The 19,617-nt window shown below is 49.5% G+C and overlaps 1 protein-coding gene across 1 annotated transcript in view; it reads right to left on the bottom strand.

The window, feature by feature from the left end:
- Positions 1-3,829: 3,829 nt before the first annotated feature.
- SLC4A1 (solute carrier family 4 (anion exchanger), member 1 (Diego blood group)) overlaps positions 3,830-19,617 on the bottom strand; it is a 138,090-nt gene continuing 122,302 nt past the window's right edge. The window contains exons 16-19 of the mRNA XM_015410312.1: positions 16,577-16,830; positions 13,950-14,119; positions 10,695-10,868; positions 3,830-3,910 (exon numbers count right to left, since the gene is read on the bottom strand). Of these exons, the coding sequence (XP_015265798.1) occupies positions 3,830-3,910; positions 10,695-10,868; positions 13,950-14,119; positions 16,577-16,830 (679 nt within the window). The remainder of the gene's footprint in view (positions 3,911-10,694; positions 10,869-13,949; positions 14,120-16,576; positions 16,831-19,617) is intronic.

The raw sequence follows: 19,617 nt of genomic DNA, 5'->3' as shown, positions 1-19,617 counted from the left end.
GGAGTCTTGTGAGCAAAAATTCTACTTTGTGAGCGACTGGCATTAAAGCTGTGAGCGAGAGATTTGGCTGCTGCATAAACGAGTTTGCTCTGGAGCCATCCTTCCTGAGTCAACACAAAAAATGTGTGAGATGGAGGCTAAAAAACTGAGCAAGCTCACACTAACTCAGCTTAGAGGGAACACTGATCACCATATCTTGTGGCCGTGAGCTTCACCGACTCATTACGTGTTTCATGAAGGAATACTTCCTTTGGTTTCCCCTAAACATACTGCCAATCAAATCCATGCTAACCAGCCATAAATATGCAACAGAGCTAAATCCTGGGTCATATGACCTAACAGTGGAAAGAGCAGTTCTGGGCATGGACAGAGGACTTTTCATATGTAGAAAATAACCATAGTGTCCCACACATGCCTAGAATTAGAAAGTGTGTGTGTGTGTGGGGGGGGGGTACGAAGTTACAGAGTGTAGGCTGCTAAGCAAGTCTGGACTTCGGCACATTTCTTTGAAGGAAGTACCCACCCACACTGACCTTTTCCAGTGCTGGAAGGGACGAGTGGCGTGAGAATTTCACACTGCACATATATATATAAAATTCATTATATATATATATATTTTCCCAAGGAAGTCTACCCAGCATGTAAGCTTTTAGACAAAATAATACAACAATAATTGAAATACATGAGGAAAAGGAGCATTCAGCCCTTGGGGTCAAAAGTAAATACTGGATACATAATTTAAAATATCAAATTAAAATTAAAAGAGCCACAGAATCGCTGCATATTTAACTAGGCACTGAATGAACAGCAGTCGGTCGAACTTTTAAGTCCAGCCGAGATATATTTGGCAACTGCCTGGGAGATGTGATTTTCCATTCTGGACGGAAGATTAAGGGAGTGATAGTCCTCTGAACGGTTGGGGGAAACTTTCTCTTTAGATCATGTACGCACATATAGACCACACTAGATGAATCGGCAGGTATTGTTGAACATCTGAAGTGCGACGCAGCTTTCAAATACTGCTCTTATATTAAGATATGGTACTTCTGTCTTCTTCAAGTTAAAAATGACAGGTTAGAGTTTTCTGGATCCAGTGCAAGAACATGCAGGCACACCTATTAGGCGTGTGTGTGGGGATCCCGCACTGAGTATTTGAGTGGGGTCCTTGCAGAAGGCAGGCTGTGGAAGACCCCTTAGAATATGAAAACATACTCCAGGATCTAGACCAGTACCTCTGGCTGCTTGTAAAGAAGCAGTGCCTACTGCACAGGTTTGGGATAAGGGAGAGGGTGGCGATCCCTGTAAGAGCCCTAAGGTGGGCCACATATCACTACGTTGCTCCCTCCTTCACACAGACAACATCCTAAGCACATTGTAACACACTGGTACAACACAGCCATTGCGAGAGACCCAGGTCTTTTCCGCATTGTCGTTTTCCTCACTTGTAAGTTCCTCTTTCTTCAGGGTTCCCCCCCCCCCGTTCCACACTTGTTTTGCTCCCTCTAGTGGTTGATTCGATATTACGCCAGTTTACGTCCGGCATAGCTCCCCACAGATCTAAACTGCAGGGTTTTCTGCTGGACATAAACTGGTTTAGTATCAAATCAACCACGAGAGAAGCAAGACATGTGCTGAGCAGAAACCTCCCCCTTGAAGAAATAGAAATTTGCAAGTGAGGAAAATGAGAATGTGGAAAAGCCCTCATTATGAAATTCACGTGTTGGATTGGTGCACATAAGAATTACTGCAAGGTGAGCGTTCTGTACAAAAATACTCTGCAAGAGGAATGCAGTACATTTAATAAAGTATGTTTGCATAGTTTTTGCCACCCCTGGCACAGGTTTTCAAATACTCTGGAATGTGGTATCAACCAACATGGGGGATGGACAGAGAGCTCGGAGGAGAAGGGAAAGGCATGAGGAGATCGGCAAGCCTCTCCCTGCACCAGAAGGACTAGAAACTTAACAAAACAAAACACCGACAGCTTCAATGTTCATAATGCTGACCCGTGCTCGATAACAGATTCTGCACCTATACCTTAAAACCCACAGAAATAAAGAATACGTGTTTGTATTATAGGACACAATGCTACTTTTTTCAAGGTAGTTCCCCCCCCCCTTCTGGCATTAACAGCCTCCAAACAGAAAGCAAGTGGCACTTGAGAGAGGAGCAACATGCACTCGTTGGAGAGAGTGACTCAGCATGTCTGGACATTGCCCCCCTCCGCTACATTTATTTATTTATTTCATTGGACTCTGAATGTATATCATCTCTCTGTGTACAATCTCCTTGGATGGGATGCCTCTCTTTGTCTTAACCTGGGCGCTGCCCTTTGACCCCTCCTCTCTCTCACTTTGTCCTCTCCCTCTCTGCACATGGCCTACCACAGAGACACACGTCTCTGCAGGTCTCTCCTGTAGCAGGCCCGTAGCCAGGATTTTTTAAAGTCAGGGGACATTTAAATTTCTTAGGGGGCACTGGCTAATCAAATTAAAGGAATACCCGGCTCTTCCCCGCATCCACCACCACTTGGGGGCCCTAGGCTGAACGGGGAGTCGGGGGGGGCCCTTGCCAGTAAGTTGGGGGCCTAGCCCCGAGATGCCCCACTGTAGCTATGGGCCTGTCCTGTAGAGACAGTGCCCTCATACAAGCTGGCCATTTGCAACAGGGAAAGTACTCTTTAGATTAGGCTTCTCTCTCTACTTTCGACTGCAACCTGAATGTGAACTGAATCTACTTGAATAAATGGAAGTTTACTTTCCACCCCCCAATATACTTCTTGGGAGATTTATTTTACTGCACACAATATCATGCTTCTATGACTGGGCAAAACTCTACTATGTTCACCAAATATCCCAATAACACTTGCAATTAAGTAAGTGCCAATGGTCAGCTTGTATGTGAGCAGCCCCTGGTGAGAACATCTCTTCAGATGATGCCCAGAGACTCTTCTTATCGCCCTAGTTTTAGACTCCATATGGAAGCTATCTACATCAAACAGACCTCAAAGACAACATAAGGCCAGTTTCCTCTTCAATGCTGCTTTCTGGGGTGCCTCTCTGTTTCTGGCATTGCCAAATTAATTTTGTGCATCCTTTGTTAACAGTCTCTCAACCCTTCTCCATAACAAGGGTTGTGCCATCTGCAGATTTAATTTCTGGTCTGAGCTCACTGCTGGCATGTCTTTCTTTTGCCATAAGGACACCTGGAACCCATACGGTCTTTGCCCCATAACAAATCTCTTTGGTCTTCATCCCATAATACTAACTTGCTGAAATCTTTGTGGACTCGGCAGCTCCCAACCTCGAGAAAGAACCAATTGCTGTTTAAATTCTTCTTGGCTTCGGTCATATGCAGTCTATTCAGTCTGTTCTAGCATTAGATGTTGTAACAGACTCATTGGACTTTTAGCATTTCTTTCAGAAAATTCGGTGGTTTTTGTGGGTTCTGGTGCCCGATGAAAGCATCTCCATCCTTGGCGGGACTGTTGGGTACAACTGATAAAACGTTGCAGGTCTTCTCGTGATCCCTGCATAGCTTTGGGAGGGGTTCTGTGATCCCATGTGGGAAGATAAAGATTTGTTAAAATTTCACTACAGCCCTACATGATTGGAAGAAGATCTAAAGCATATTGCTAACTATTTAAGTTCTATGGAATCCATGTGCTGGTAAGTGTTAACGTGGGTTTCGCACAGGTGTGCAACCCCCCATACGCACAGATGCATATAGATACAAAGAAGTATTCTTCCGGACTCTGTGTCCGTCCAGGGCTTTCAGGGAAAGGGTCTTAGTTCCTTATCTGCCTAGAAGGCGTGGCCCCATCAGGCACTCAAACAGGCATCTGAACTTCATCATAAACATCACAGCCTTCGGATTCATCAAAAGTGACTTCAGCATCATCCGCATCCAACTGAAAGGAAATGGCAGAGGATACCGTTAAGAAGGCGGCCCGGTCCCACAACACAGAACTGCACCTTAATCCTCTGTCTGCCAAGAACTGACTGGGAGGCCTGATGTCAGCTCGCTGCCATGAGGTGAGGAGGCTGGTGGACAGGGCCGGCCCCAGCTTATTTTGCACTCTAGGCGAGGATCCCGTCTGGCGCCCCCACCCGTGCGCCGGCCCCCTCCCCCTCTGCATGGCCCCCCTCACTTGGGTGCTGCCGCCGGTGGCCAGAGGATTTCCGCCCCGACTGACCCACTTTGCCCGGCTGCTGCCTCACTCAGCTGCCCAGCACCTTTCACGGCCCCTGCCGGTGGAGCCTCTCACGGGCTGGCAGGTCACAGGAATGGGCTGTGCTGGGTAGGGGGCTTTTGGTGGGGGGGCCGGGTGCAGTTTGGCGCCCCTACGGGCCGGCCCGCTCTAGGCGACTGCCTAGTTCGCCTAGTGAGCGAGCCGGCCCTGCTGGTGGAGGGGGAGGGGGATGCACACCTTGGAATGTACTTTAGCTTTCCCCCTGTCTGTGTGCTGTATAGTTTATGTGCCTGACCTTGGTAACACCATCTCTGGGAACAGGGGTCCGTTACTTTTCTGGTGGGCTCGCTGGCCACCTTGGTTGGCTCCCTGCCACCCCCTGACCCACTTTCGAACCCTGTATATCTGCTGCCCCCCACGCTTTTCCCTTCAGTTTCAACACAGATCCTGATGTATAGATGTCCTGCCAATACTGATCAATACACTTCTCTTCTAAAGAAGTGAGTCGTTGATTCTGATTGCTGCAGGAGTCTGACACCCTGGGCATCGTCACGTTCGAAGGTGGGTTATGCTGGGGGTCCCCAACGTGGTGCCCACGGGGGCCATGGGGCCTGCTGACAGGAGCCCACCAAATGTTCTTAAGAAATGGGTGAGGCCAGGTAGGGTTTTTGCCCAGCACGGCTTCTGACTGACTGTCGGGATTTTTTGGTGGGGGAGTTGTATTTTTCATGTGTGTGTGTGCACTCCTGGAAGTCATGGCGACCCCTACTGGAGGCTATTCAGAGAGGTGGCTGAATAAAGCCTGCCCCCACTTCCCAACTGCTGGTATTCCAAGGAGGTCTCCCATCCAAGTTACTTGCCAGAGTCGACCTTGCTTAGCTTCTGGGATCTGACGAGATCGGGTTTGCCTGCGCTATCCAGGTCAGGGCAATTATTGGAAATTTGATTACAGGGGTTTTTTTTAAGGGTTGCTTTGGCAGCAGCTCCCAGCACAGTGCCAGGATCTACACCGAATCCAAGCTGTGGCAAGCAATGCTCCCTCTAAGCCAGTGGTGGTGAACCTATGGCACGGGTGCCAGAGGTGGCACTCAGAGCCCTCTCTGTTGGCATGCATGCCATCGCCCCAGCCAGGCCCAGATCATCATTAAAGTGTTGAATTCTCTGCCAAATAATTTTAAGTAAATGAAAGCATTTGGGATTGCTTTCCTTACTTTGTTTGGATCAATGTATGAGTTGTTTTTTCTAAAGTAAAACCTCAGTATTCAGGTTAAATTGCCGTGTTGGCACTTTGCGATAAGTAAGTGGGTTTTGGGTCGCAGTTTGGGCACTCGGTCTCTAAAAGGTTTGCCACCACTGCTCTAAGCTGTGGAGTCTTGTGAGCCAAAATTCTACTTTGTGAGCCACTGGCATTAAAGTTGTGAGCGAGCCATTTGGCTACTGCATCAATCAGTTTGCTCTGGAGCCATCCTTCCTGAGCTAAGGCCCAAATGTGGGAGCCGGAGGCTAAAAAACTGTGAGCTAGCTCACACTAGCTCAGCTTAGAGGGAACAGTGGTGGCAATCATTTTGTGGCTGTCTCCGCCTCCTGCGGCAGTCATTTTATAGCAGCCATTTTGTTGCTGCGCGCAGCATGCCCCGTCAGAATTCCAAATGTGCCCTCAATCCCAGCACAGTCTACTCTGAGAAGGGGTGGCTCTCCGAGGTTTCCAGAAGCCACGCTACTGAGGTCCTTTGTAGCCAGAGACACCAGGGAGGACAGATCTGGAAACTTCCTGAATTCAGAAGAGCCTCTGAGCCTTTCATTGTTCGGCAGCTGCTCAGTTCCCTATCTGTAGAGTGGGCAAAACAGAGACCACCCTTTGCATGGCTGTCGGCAGGATGAATGTCAAGGTTGCAAATTAAAATCTCTTTAATGCGCCCTCTAAAAGAGGAACGGAAGCTTATGAACAATAATTGTTCATCTGTTTACCACTGAAGATCCACAGAGCAAAAGACAGCACCTGATCTCCAGCACTCTGGATCATCTAAGCAAGGGGCTGCCAGCCTCCAGGTGGGGCCTGGAGATCTCCCGCTATTACGACTGATTAGAGATGTGAAGGCCTGGGGGAAAAACGGAAAAATTCGGGGGCAAAAACGTCTCCCCTGTTTTTTCATTAAGCCTTTTTTGTTTTTTTCTGAAAAATTGGAAAAATGGAAAAAAGAAAAGAAAAAAAATTGATTATGGAACATTTTATTTTAACATGAGGAATAAAATATTTTAAGACAAGATGTTCAAATATTTTCCAAATCATTTCTAAAAAAATATGTATGGTATCAGATTGATCTAATTTCTGTGCACTGAGGACAAGCAAGTCCTAGGTTACAAACTGAACTCTCCAATGCAAGAACAAGATGCATTTAGGAGGTGCTATTGTCACAAGAAAATAAAAAGGTTTCAGTTTTGTTTTTGCATGTGGGTGGGTATTCTGTTTGTAATAATTACTTGGATACACTATATTTTTAATATGCTAGTTGTGATAATTTCATGCCAAGTAAAAATGTCCATAGTCATATTTTATGTTCCTAAAGTAACAGAATGACTTTCCATCTGGAAAAGAAAAAAGAAGTGCTAATGTAGCATTTTTTTCCAATTTTTCTGAAAATGTCAGGTTTTTTCCGGGGAAAAAAACTGGGGGGGAAATGGGGTTTTGTCCGAGCTTCAAAATTCCCGGAAATTTTACATCTCTACAACCGATATCCAGACAATATAAGTCCCCTTGAGGAACATGGCTGCTTTGGAGGGTGGACCCAATGGCGTTGCACCCTGCTGGGTTCCTTCTCCCAATACCCTGCCCTCTCCCAGGCTCCACCCCCCAAAACCTCCAGCTATCTCCCAAACCAGAGCTGGCAATCCCGTCTAGGCATGTTCAGTGTCTTAAATTTGGGGAGTTACAGGTAGGGCTGCCAAGTGGGGGCGGGGGGTGGGTAAACCCCCGCTTTGGAGGCCCGATTTCCGCTGCCGTGGAATCGGGCCCCGGGGGGAACTCTGCCCCCTGAAGCGCAGCATGGCGGTGTCACTAGAGGTGACGCGTGATGTCGACACGTTGGGGGCGTGGCCCCGATTGTCTGAGGGAAAACTCTATGGTTTTCCCTCTGACGATCGGGGCCACGCCCTCAACGTGTCGACGTCACGCGTCACTTCCGGTGACGTCCGGGCGGCGCGCGCACGCACGTCCACTGACAGCTCCCGGAGCCCGGCGAGGCTCCCCCGCCACCAAGGTAAATAGACTTGGCAACCCTAGTTACAGGTCAGCGATGCTGCTTGCACCCATTCCAGTTCTGGGTTTCTGGTGTGGCTGGCTGTGAAGACCAGCATGCCCCTTTGAGTCAGGTGCCACCAAACGTCATACAGAATTTGCCCACGCCACACTATGGTACTTCGCAGTGGATTATTTCAATCATTTGAAAATGGGACCACTGTTATTTAGCATGTGGACAAGGCCAGCAGGGCTATTTTTGGGCGGGAACACACAGGAACAGAGTCCTGGCTAGCTTCCAAATTGGACACTCCCACGCCTACAGCCAAAACCTCTGCACATGCGTGGCTACAGAGGGAAGGCCTGGAGAGCAACCCCCCCTGCCGGCGACCCTGAGGCGGGTGGGCCAGGGGGTCCCTGGAAGGATCATGGAGGCATTTAAATGCCTCCCCATGCCTCCCCTCCCCTCCAAGGGCCGGCTTGCGGGGTGCCCAGGCAAGCCAAGGGAAGGCATTTTAAACTGCCTTCCCTCCCCTTCAAGGGGGGGGCTTGCCCGGGCAAGCGAAGGGAATGGATGGGGGTGTGGCCTAATATGCTAATGAGCTACACTGTCAGGGGTGTGATCTAATATGTGAATGAGTTTCTGCTGTTGGGTGTAGCCTATTATGCTAATGAGTTCCTGCTGGCCTTTTTCTACAAAAAAAGCCCTGGACAAAGCACATACCCTTGCCCACAGCTTTGCTTGGCAGTGACCAGTGCTTGTGCCTTTTCTCTCAGAATTCCACCCTATGGAACAGGCTCCTTGAGGAGGTGAGGGTGGGGAACCATCTAGACATGTTCTGGAGGTGCCGCAAGCAGTGTTCCCTCTAAGCTCTGGAGACTTGTGAGCAAAAATTCTCCTTTGTGAGTGACTGGCATGAAAGTTGTGAGTGAGGGATCTGGCTACTGCATCAATTAGTTTGCTCTGGAGCCATCCTTCCTGAGCGAAGGCAAAAATGTGTGAGCTGGAGGCTTAAAAACTATGAGCTAGCTCACACTAACTCAGCTTAGAGGGAACACTGGCCACAAGGCAGATTTATTTGCTGGGGCTTTTAATGGGGTGTAAGCTGCAGGCATTTCTTAGTGGGAATGGGTGTTATTAGGAGTCAAATTGTATTTTTAAAATATATATATATATTGAGATTTGTAAATTGCCTTCGAACCACAGAGGCAAGCAAAGTATAAATAGTTTAATAAAATAAATGAAAAAGTAACAACATGTCAGAATAGAAACTGAAACTTCCTCATTTAGTAAACAGATAATTAGGGTTGCCAGCTCTGGGTTGGGAAATACCTGGAGATTTTGGGGGTGGAGCCTGGGGAGGGCTGGATTTGGGGAGGGGAGGGGCCTCGGTAGGGTGTAATGCCAAAGAGTCCACCCTCCAAAGCAGCTATTTTTTGCAGGGAGACAGACCCCTTTCATCTGGAAATAAATTGTAATAGCAGATCTCCAGGTGCCGCCTGGAGGTTGGCAATCCTGCATGAATCGCAGGTATGAAGGTTTCCCCCCCTGAAAAGATCTGGATGAAATCCACTTGAGATCCCAGGTTTGGTGTGTCCATAAACACCAGTCTTGTAAACCAGATTATGCTTTGCTCTCTAGTAGGTATCCTGCGACAACCAACAAAATCAGCCAGTGCTAATGCTGTTGTGATATACTTCCCTGTGGAGGAATATCCACAGAGAAACACCTGGGGGGGGAAGTAGATTGCAAGAGAGTCCAGGTTCCTGTCTGTTTCTGCTCCCCGGAACGTTCCCTCCCAACACAGCACAATCTTTTTTTCACACGACTGCTGCTCCATAGGATTTCCTTCTCTTTCTCTGCTGAATTTGGCTTGGGGCTCCTCTTCTCTTGCCAAACTACCCAGGATGAAAAGATAGCTTTGGGGGCCGGCCCAGGATTCTCGAAGCAGAAGAAAGGGAATACTGGAGCGGCAAACAGACAATGCACGATAACGGAATTCATTCTGAGACCCAAAACTGGAGCTGGCCCGCTATGGGGGTTCGTCACCTGTTTTCTTGAAACTGCCAAAGTATTCATTCAGACAGTGCAAACCATAGGCCAGTGTTTTTCAGAAATGTCTGTTTCGGAGGGAAAGCTTTCTACATGCCCTGATCTGCCAAGAAATCTCTGAGCCTCTGCCAAGGAACCTCTGTGCATTGTGGGAGATTTGGAGGCTTGTGCTGGGGTGCACATCCAAAGCGCTGGGCAGCCATATGAGGCTTCGCCATGATTCCTTGTGAACAGATGACAGGGCACCCTATAATAGGGTTTCCCAATGTGGTCCCCTCTGGTGCCCTTTCTTGGCAGTCGCCAAGTGCTCTTATGAAGTGGGCAGGACCAGTTGGGGCTGCTGGAGATCTGATTGGCTGTGCGGATTTTCAAAAAGTTGCTCCTGCAGGTGCCACCCCAGCCTGAGGCTCTTCACTGTGTGACTGAAGATAAGCTGTGTGCATGCTAGAAAATATCCTAAACAATACGTTCCTTTTCAAGAGGCATCCTGTTAAACTGTTTCCACCCGAAATGTTGCAGAGTTACGGTTAGAATTATGCATGACTCCAATCCCTAAGGTTTTGTGGCTGGCTCCGCCCCCTTGTGGCAGCCATTTTGTGTTTGCGCTCACCATCCAGTGTCAGAATTCCAAAGGTGCCTGTAGGGGCAGGCGCAAAAAGGTTGAGAACCCCTGCCCTACACAGAACAGAGGCCCAGTGGCTCCTGAAACTGCTCCACCCAGGGCAAAGCTGATAACGGTGGGCAATGCTCCCTCTAAGCTGTGGAGTCTTGTGAGCAAAAATTCTACTTGGTGAGTGACTGGCATTAAAGTTGTGAGCTACTGGCATTAAAGTTGTGAGCTACTGGCATTAAAGTTGTGAGCTACTGGCATTAAAGTTGTGCAATTTGGCTACTGCATAAATTAGTTTCCCCTGGAGCCACCCTTCCTGAGCTAAGCCAAAAATGTGTGAGCTGGAGGCTAAAAAACTGTGAGCTAGCTCACACTAACTCAGCTTAGAGGGAACACGGATGGTGGGCACCTATCCCTACCTGCCAGTATTCGTTTTCTGCTAGGGGAAGCCCCCGACAGGCCTCCAAGAAAGTCCTGCCGCCTCTGGAACACCATTTCAAAACCACATTTCGTAAACAAAACAGGCTTTCATGCAAAAAGTACCCATAAAACACACACAGGGGAGAACCAAACTGAGTTTCTCACCACTGGAAACGACACTTACACACTTGAGCTCAAGGTCCCTGAAGTAACGAGGGAGCAGGAAACGTCGCAGGGGCACCGTCAGGATGAGGATGAAGGCTAAGCTGAGGGAGGCTGGGCTGGACTTCACTCCCCACAGCACACCCAGGCACAAAATCTGGGTCAAGGTGAAGATGTGCATGCGCCAGGTCTTTACCTTGGAAGGGAAAAAGGCCAAGAAAGTGTCAGAGACCACGGTGATCCTTTCTGTCTGGTACAGGGGTGGCCAAACTGTGGCTCAGGAGCTGCATACGACTCTTTCACACATATTGTGCAGCTCCCAGCAGGATCCCCATCTATTTGCTTTGTTTCTTTCTCTCTCTCTTTCTGTCTCTCCGCCTTCCTTCCTTCCCCTCTCTCCATCTATTTGCTTTTGTTGTTTCTCTCTCTCCCCCATCTATTTGCTTTTTTTCCACCTTTTTTTTCTCTCTCTCTCCCTTTCTTCCCCCATCTATTTGCTTTCTTTGTTTCTCGCTCTCTCTTTCTTTCCACCTCCCTCTTAGACAAATACATATTAGCAAACAAGTAAATATCATTGGACAAATAAGTATCATTGTCAATATCTGGTTTTACCCCTTTTGTTTTTGTTTTTGGCAGTTTCGTTTAATGTTAATAAAAAAGCAGATTTGCATATTTTTCAGTAAAAACTTGTGTGTGATATTTGTTCATGTCTTGCAGCTCTCAAACATCTGACGTTTATTCTACGTGGCTCTTACATTAAGCAAGTTTGGCCACTGCTGTGGTAGTTGCCATTGGGCCAGTGTGGTGCGGCGGTCAGAGGGTCAGACTAGGATACAGGAGAGCCAGTTTCAAATCCCAGCTCTGCCATGGAAGCTCACTGGGGGACTTTGGACCACTTAGTCTGTTTCTATCTCACCGGGTTATTGTAAGGATAAAAGGAAAGAAAGGAAAACCATATAAACTGGTTTGAGCTCCTTGGAGGAAGGGCAGGATAAAAAGAAGAAGAGGAAGAAGAAGAAGAAATTGGATTTATACCGTGCCCTTCATTCAGAGTCTCAGAGTGGCTTACAATCTCCTTTCCCTTCCCCTCCCCACAACAGACACCTGTGGGGAAGGCGGGGTGCGTAGCTCTTTCAAGGATAGGTCTTTCAAGGACAGCTCTTGTCAGAACTATGGCTTGCCCAAGGTCATCCAGCAGCTGCGAGTGGAGGAGTGGGGAATCAAACCCGGTTCTCCCAGATTAGAGTCCGCACACTTAGCCACTGCACCAAACTGGCTCTCAAAATACCCTAGATATATCGGAAAAATATATGGAAAAACAATATTTCATTCTAAGTAAGATTTCAATGCACTCTAACCCTTACACTCTAGACAACGCCTACGTGAAAATGGTGGAAATCTGGTATGGTACCCCATAGTTCAAACAGAGGCTAGATGGCCATCTGACAGCAATGCAGATTCTGTGAACTCAGGCAGATCATGAGAGGGAGGGCAGGAAGGGTTGCCTCAGTGCTTAGTTCTTGTGGCCCTTTCTTACACACCCAGGGAAATGCTGATCGCCACATTGGAGTCAGGAAGCACTTTTTCTCCATACCAGTTTGGCCGAGGATCCTGGAGGTTTTTTGTCATCTTCTGTGCACGAAACAGGGGTCACTGGGGGTGGGGGGTGGGGATTTCCTGCATTGTGCAAGGGGTTGGACTAGATGACCCTGGAGGTTCCTTCCAACTCTATGATTCTATGATAATTGTTAACGTATTATTATTATTAACAACAACAACAACAACTAGGGCCAACCCTGCTTAGCTTCTGAGATCTGACTAGCCAGAAGAAGAAGAAGAGATTGTATTCATACCCCGCCCTTCACTACCCAAAGGTGTCTCAGAGCGGCTTACAAAACTCCTTTCCCTTCCCCTCCCCACAACAGACACCCTGTGAGGTAGGTGGGGCTGAGAGAGCTCTTGACAGAAACTGCTCTTTTTCAAGAACAGCTCTTATTGGAACTACGGCTTGCCCAAGGTCATCCAGCCAGGTGCAAGTGGAGGAGTGGGGAATCAAACCCGGTTCTCCCAGATTAGAGTCCGCGCACTTAACCACTACACCAAACTGGCGCACCCTTGCTACCTCCCAGTATTTTTGTAGCCTTGCTGTCTTCAGGGCCTGAGATCAGAGACAGAGAGAGATTGAAGACTGGAGGTTCCGAACTCATTTGTTACAAGGGCTGGATCTGACATAAACGTCACTTCGTCGGGCCGGGCCATCAAATGTAACGCCAGGTACCTGAGATATTTTACCACTGACTGTGACCCACACCCCTCCGCAGTAGAGCTCGGGGCCAAGCCAGCCCTCCTTGCCCTTTATGCTCCCTCTAAGCTGTGGAGTCTCGTGAACAACAATGCTACTTGGTGAGCTGCTGGCATTAAAGTTGTGAGCGAGCAATTTGGCTGCTTCATGATTTAGTTTGCTCTGGAGCCAGCCTTCCTGAGCCAAGGGAAAAATGTGTGTGAGCTGGAGGCTAAAAAACTGTGTGCAAACTCACACTAACTCAGTTTAGAGGGAACAAATGCCAACTCCGGGGTTGGGCAATCCCTGGGAATCTGGGGGAGGATGCTGGCGATGGCCTACATTTGGGGACAGGAAGAACCTCAGCAGTAGGTATGATCAGGGGTCATTACCTGCGGGAGCGCACAGGAGCAGAGCTCCTGCAGTAAGGAGCCCAGGGGGCGGGCACATGCAACAAGCCCCACCCCCTGCTCCCAGCAGCCCTCAGTTGGGCCACGAGGAGCAAGAAGCAGCCAGGTAAGTTGCAGAGCCCCCTCCGGCCCACCTTCAGGTACAAGCTCTCCCTCCTCTGTGAGGGCAGATCCGCGCATTCCCCCCTCCCAATAGCTAGCAATCCAAAACAGTCCAGTGGCACCTTTAAGACCAAGTTTTATTCAGGTACAAGCTCTCCCTCCTCTGTGAGGGCAGATCCGCGCATTCCCCCCTCCCAATAGCTAGCAATCCAAAACAGTCCAGTGGAGCCTGAGTGGTAGGTGTTGCCTTCTGATACACTTCCAGTGATGTCAGGGGGTGTGGCATATGCAAACAAGTTATGCAAATAAGTTATGCTAATGAGTTGTGCTAATGAGCTCCTGCACCTCTTTTTCTACGAAATGACCCCTGGGTATAATACCGTGTTTGGACTGGTCCCCCCCCCCAGTTGCTTGCACGCCAGATCAGAGCTCTGGACAGCCATACGTTTGACCTGTCTGTTGTAGCCCCTTGCACGACACTTACTTTTCTGACATAAGGCTCCTCCGGGTGGTATTTGGGGGGCTTTAGCATGAGAAGGATGCGGTCATAGAGCTGGATCCCATTGAGGGACGTCACCCCCATGTAGAGGAAGATGCCAAAGAGCACTGCCAACGGAATCATCTTCAGGATTGGTTCCATGAGAATGGAGATGCCTGCAGTGGCCAAACACAGAAAGACACCCGTTAGGGGACGCCAGAGTTCCGACCAGGGAGGAGAGGTCAGGAGAGGTGAAGGGAGGCGGAGAGAGAACACAACAACAGCTATGCTGGATCGAGCTCACTTCATCTATCCTGATCATCTATATATCTAATTCTCAACAGTCCCCTGTGTGTGGATATCTAAATCCACAGATAGGGGGCCTATTTACCCCAAACAAGTTTTTCTGCAAACTTGGGTGAGCCTCTAGGTTTGCAGAAAAATCTGAAAACTTAAAAAAAGAATACATGGGGGGAGTTAAATAAAAAGTGTTGCCTGCACGTGGAGGGTGGACTCTATGGAATTACATCCTCCAAACCCAGGCTCCATCCTCCAGGAATTTCCCAACCGAAAGCTTGCAGCCCTAGCAGGGGTCCAATTCAGTGGAGGACAGTGGCACACAGGGAGAATGGGGCTGAAGTCTTCTCCCCCCCCCCTGAAATGCCCTGTTTGACATGCTGGGGGCTGAACCTAAATGTCCCTCCCCCACACCAAGTAGGGCTGCCAAGTGGGGGCGGGGGGCGGGTAACCCCCCGCTTTGGAGGCCCGATTTCTGCCGCTGTGAAATTGGGCCCCAGGGGAAACTCCGCCCCCCCAAGTGCAGCGTGGCTGCGTCACCAGAGGTGACGCAACCACATTGATCACGTTGGGGGCGTGGTTCCGATTGTCGGAGGGAAAACTCTATGGTTTTCCCTTCGATGATTGGGGTCACGCCCCCAACGTGATCGACGTAGCGCGTCACTTCCGGGACGTGCTGGCGGCACGCGCGCGTCAAAGGACAGCTTCCGGAGCCGGCCGACACTCCCCCGCTGGTAAGTCTATTAGACTTGGCAACCCTAACACCGGGGCAAGCGACAGCCTCAGAGGGGTATTTTAGGTCCAAAAAATGGCATTTTCACCCTGAGCACCACTGTCCTGGGCTGAATTGGGCTCACTAGGGTTGCCAACCTCAAGGTGGGGGCTGGCTATCTCCTGGAATCACAACTGATCTTCGGTCTACAGAAATAACTTATTATTTATTCATTGAAAACACCTATTCCACTTCTCCTGGAGAAAATGGCTGCTTTGGAAGGTGGACTGCGTGGTATTATACCCTACCAAGGTCCCTCCCCTCCCTAAACCCCACCCTCCCCTAGGCTCCACCCTCAAATCTCCAGGCAGGCCAGTGTTCCCTCTAAGCTGAGTTAGTGTGAGCGAGCTCACAGTTTTTTAGCCTCCGGCTCACACATTTTTGTCCTAACTCAGGATGGAGGGCTCCAGAGCAAACTGATTCATGCAGCAGACAAATCGCTCACTCACAACTTTAATGCCCATAGCTCACAGAGTAGGATTTTTGCTCACAAGACTCCTCAGCTCAGAGGGAGCACTGAGGCAGGCCCGTAGCTACAGTTGGGCATCTCGGGGACAGGCCCCCTGACTTACTGGCCAGGCCTCCTGACTTTCCATTCAGCTGGTATATTTTATTTTATTTATCGTGTGCACCATGGCCGAGTCAATCCATTGCCTTGCCCGCCGGCACCCTCACCTCTCTCTCTCTCTCTCTCGTAGTTTAAATTTTTGTTTTTACTCTCTCATCACTCCTTACACAGCCTGGGTACCCCCCTGCCCAGTGTTCCCTCTAAGCTGAGCTAGTGTGAGCTAGCTCAATAGTTTTTTAGCCTCCGGGTCGCAATTTTTTTGTCTTCGCTCAGGAATGATGCAATCAGAGCAAACTGATTTATGCAGTAGCCAAATCGCTCGCTCCCAACTTTAATGCCAGTCGCTCACAATGCAGAAATTTTACTCACAAGACTCCACGGCTTAGAGGGAGCATGGCCCCTGACTTATTTAAATGCCCCTCAAAGTCAAAAATCCTGGGTACGGCCCTGTCTCCAGGTATTTCCAGACCTGGAGTTGACAACCCTAGGGCCCATGAACACTTGGGAATTAGATTCCCAGTGGCGAATCCCCAGAACACATCTATCGAAAGTCCATGTGGGGGACACGGGGACCTTGCAATGTGTGAATGCCCAAAGCATCAAGAGAACGTATTACCTCTCCTGTCGCCTGCCAAGTGTTTTCAGAACGTGGGTGGGGCCAGATAGTGCCTTTGCCCAGCCCAGCAAGGCTTCTGATTGGCCACTGGAGATTTTCAAACAGCACAAAGATCAGTTAAGCCACAGCAGCCATTTTGTGGCTGGCTCCGTCTCCTTCAGCAGGCATTTTGGGGCAGCCATTTTGTGACTGTACCCACCGTGATGTGTCAGGATTCCAAATGTGCCCGGAGGCTCAAAAAGGCTGGGGAACCCCAGATGTAATCACTAGAACCCCCGCTCTCCATCTGCTTTATATGCAAACAGGGTAGACATGCTAACAAACTCCACTCTAATCGAAACAACCCAGTACGGAAAGAAAGAACCTTCGGAAGAACTCACCTACAAGAATGGACACCAGGAGTCCAGTGAGCCGCTGCTCCTTGACCTCCTGGACACGGGCTTTCTCCCCGGGGACAGTACTCTTGGCCATCACGGTCAGGGCGTTGGCATGCGTGACGGTCCTCACGGTGGTGGCGCTGAGCCAGGGCATGCCGAAAAGGGCTGCTATTCCACCCATGCCGACGATCAGAAGCAGGTCTAGATGGAAGCCCGAACCCTTAACCAGCTTCCTCTCGGGTTTGCTCACAATCAACCTACAAAGAAGGTTTGACATATTTCAGGATGGGTCTGATGTTGTCGGGATATTAAGCTGCCGTTTCCGCCAGGCCCGTCTTGCCTGCTGTGAACATCTTCGGGGTCTCAGGTTGAGGCCTCTCACATTGCTTACTGCATGATCCTTCAGAGCTCTTTTTGTAGAAAAAGCCCAGCAGGAACTCATTAGCATAATAGGCCACACCCAACAGCAGAAACTCATTAGCATATTAGGCCACACCCCTGACAGCACAGTGCATTAGCACATTAGGCCGCACCCCCATGTTACCAAAAGTGTGGTCATCCAGCCACACCCACCTTTTGCTTCTTATTCTGTTTACCTTGTTTGTTTTCAAAACCCAGGGCCTTTTTTTGTAGCAGGAGCTCCTTTGCATGTTAGGCTACACACCCCTAATGTAGCCAACCCTAATGAGTTTCTGCTGTTGGGTGTGGCCTATTATGCTAATGAGTTCCTGCTGGGCGTGGCCAACTTGGGAGCCAGCCGGAACTCCGTTCCTGCATGTTCCTGCCCAAAAATAGCCCTGATCCTCCTAATGGGAGTCGTTGGGGATTTGAACCTGAGACCTTCTCTGCCACTTCTTTCGAGTCACTCCGTTGTAGGGTTGCCAGCTCCACTGGTGGAGGGGGGGAGTGCCCCGCCACCAGGCCCCACCCATCACCACCGATTAGCCGGCTGGCGGGGGGACTCACCTGGAGAGAGAGGGAAGCTGGGACTACGTTGCCGGCAACGTGGCAAAGTCACTTCCAGAACGCACCAGAAGTGATGTCATCAAGCCGGCGATGTCTGGGCGACGCTCTGGTATTTGGGCAGAAACTCTATGGGAGAAGCCATTTTTACCATAGAGGTTTTGTCCACATATGTGAGTGTTGCCTCAATGGCACAGCGGTAATGATGTTACTTCTGGTGCGCACAGGAAGTGATGTAGCTACAGTGCCAGCTGCGACATCACCCAGGCCTCCCTTCCACTCCTGGTATGCCCCCCAGCCCTCAAAAGTTGCCAGGAGGGACCCAGCAACCATAGTCCATTGGGATTTTCCACGTTCTCATTTCTGTCGCTTTTAACTTCCTGTTTCTTTGGGGGGGGGTCTGTTCCACATGCGTTTTGCTCCCTCTAGTGGTCAATTCGATATCACACTAGTTTATGTCCAGCCTATATCTCTCTGCAGATCAGCACTGACTGATCACTCTGACTGGTAGTAGATCTCCAGAGCAAAAGTCTTTCACATCAACTAATACTTGATCCTTTTAACAGGAAATTCCAGGGACTGGACCTGGGACCTTCTTCCCTTAACACAGATACTCTGCTACTGAGCCACAGCCCCCCCCCCCTAAACAAAACTGACCTCGGAGAGATCATTGGTCTGTTATGATTAGTATTGGCTGCTTTGAGTGGCAGCGGATCTCCGGCAGAGGCCTTTCATATCTCCTGCCCGATCATTAGCACAGGAGATGCCAGGGATTGAAACCTGGACCTTCAGCATGCCTGGCAGATGCTCTCCCATTCAGCCACAGTCCCTCCTAGATGAACCATGGTTGTGGCACACTAGGTAAAGGTAAAGGTTCCCTTGCTCGAAAGCCAGTCGAATCCGACTCTAAGGTTGCGGTGCTCATCTCCGTTTCAAAGCCAAAGAGCCAGCGCTGTCCGAAGACGTTTCCGTGGTCATGTGGCCGGCATGACTAAACACCAAGGCGCACGGAACGCTGTTACCTTCCCACCGAAGTGGTCCCTATTTATCTACTTGCAATTTCTTGCTTTCGAACTGCTAAGTTGGCAGGAGCTGGAACTAGAGACGGGAGCTCACTCCGTCATACGGCAACTTGGGTCTCGAACTGCTGAACTACCAACCTTCCACAGCCTGCAGTTCACCGTCTTAACCACTTGAGCCACCACAGCTCCGTGTGGCACGCTAAGCAAATGTATATCGGAATATTCTGTTCCAGGGCAGATACCAAATTAGAGTTGCCAACCTTCATGAGGTGTAAACCAAAAATAACACACACCGTGCTAACTTACGTTGCAATTTCTATATTGTACTTGTACTCAGAGGTCATTTCGGGGGGAATCGCGGGGGATCGCAGTTCCCCCGGGTGAGGTGTGGGGGGGGGCACACGACGAAGCCCCACCCCCTGCTTCCAGCCGCCCCGCTTCCGGCCCTCATTCAGCCAGGAGGAGGCAGGAGAAGAGGGAAGGTAAGTTGCTTCCTTCCTGTCTCTCCCCACCCGTGCCTGCCTGGGGCGCACTCCCACCGGCCTTGCAGGTCCACCGCCGGGCCTTATGATGTCAGGGGGTGTGGCATATGCTAATGAGTTATGCTAATGAGTTCCCCTAGCTCTTTTTCTACCAAACGACCCCTGCTTGTACTGCTCAATTGTATTTATGTATTTGAAACAATCTGTTATATACCCAGGAGAGTGATGTATTGGATGTACAAATATCTATATATGTTTAGTTTAGCTATATTCCATGTCTATTATATAACAATAGAGAAATTGTGACATAAGTTAGCACGGTGTGTCTTATTTTTGATTTACACAATCTTTCCCGTGCGCTCCTTTGGTTTACCCAACCTTCAGGTGGTAGCTAATGATCTCCTGAGATTAGCACCGATCTCCGGGTGACAGAGATCAGTTCACCTGAAGAAAATGGCCAATTGGAAGGGGGACTCTATGGCATTATACCCCATTGAAGTCCCTCCCCTCCCCAAACCCCGCCCTCCTCAGACTCCACCCCCAAAATCTCCAGCTGGAGCGGGCAGCCCTACACCAA

This window comes from Gekko japonicus, unplaced genomic scaffold (assembly GCF_001447785.1).
Source record: "Gekko japonicus isolate JY-2015 unplaced genomic scaffold, Gekko_japonicus_V1.1 scaffold1360, whole genome shotgun sequence".
In the NCBI taxonomy this organism is placed as follows: domain Eukaryota; kingdom Metazoa; phylum Chordata; class Lepidosauria; order Squamata; family Gekkonidae; genus Gekko; species Gekko japonicus.
The sequence above is the reverse complement of the archived record's forward strand: the minus strand, read 5'-3'. Positions and strand labels throughout refer to the sequence as shown.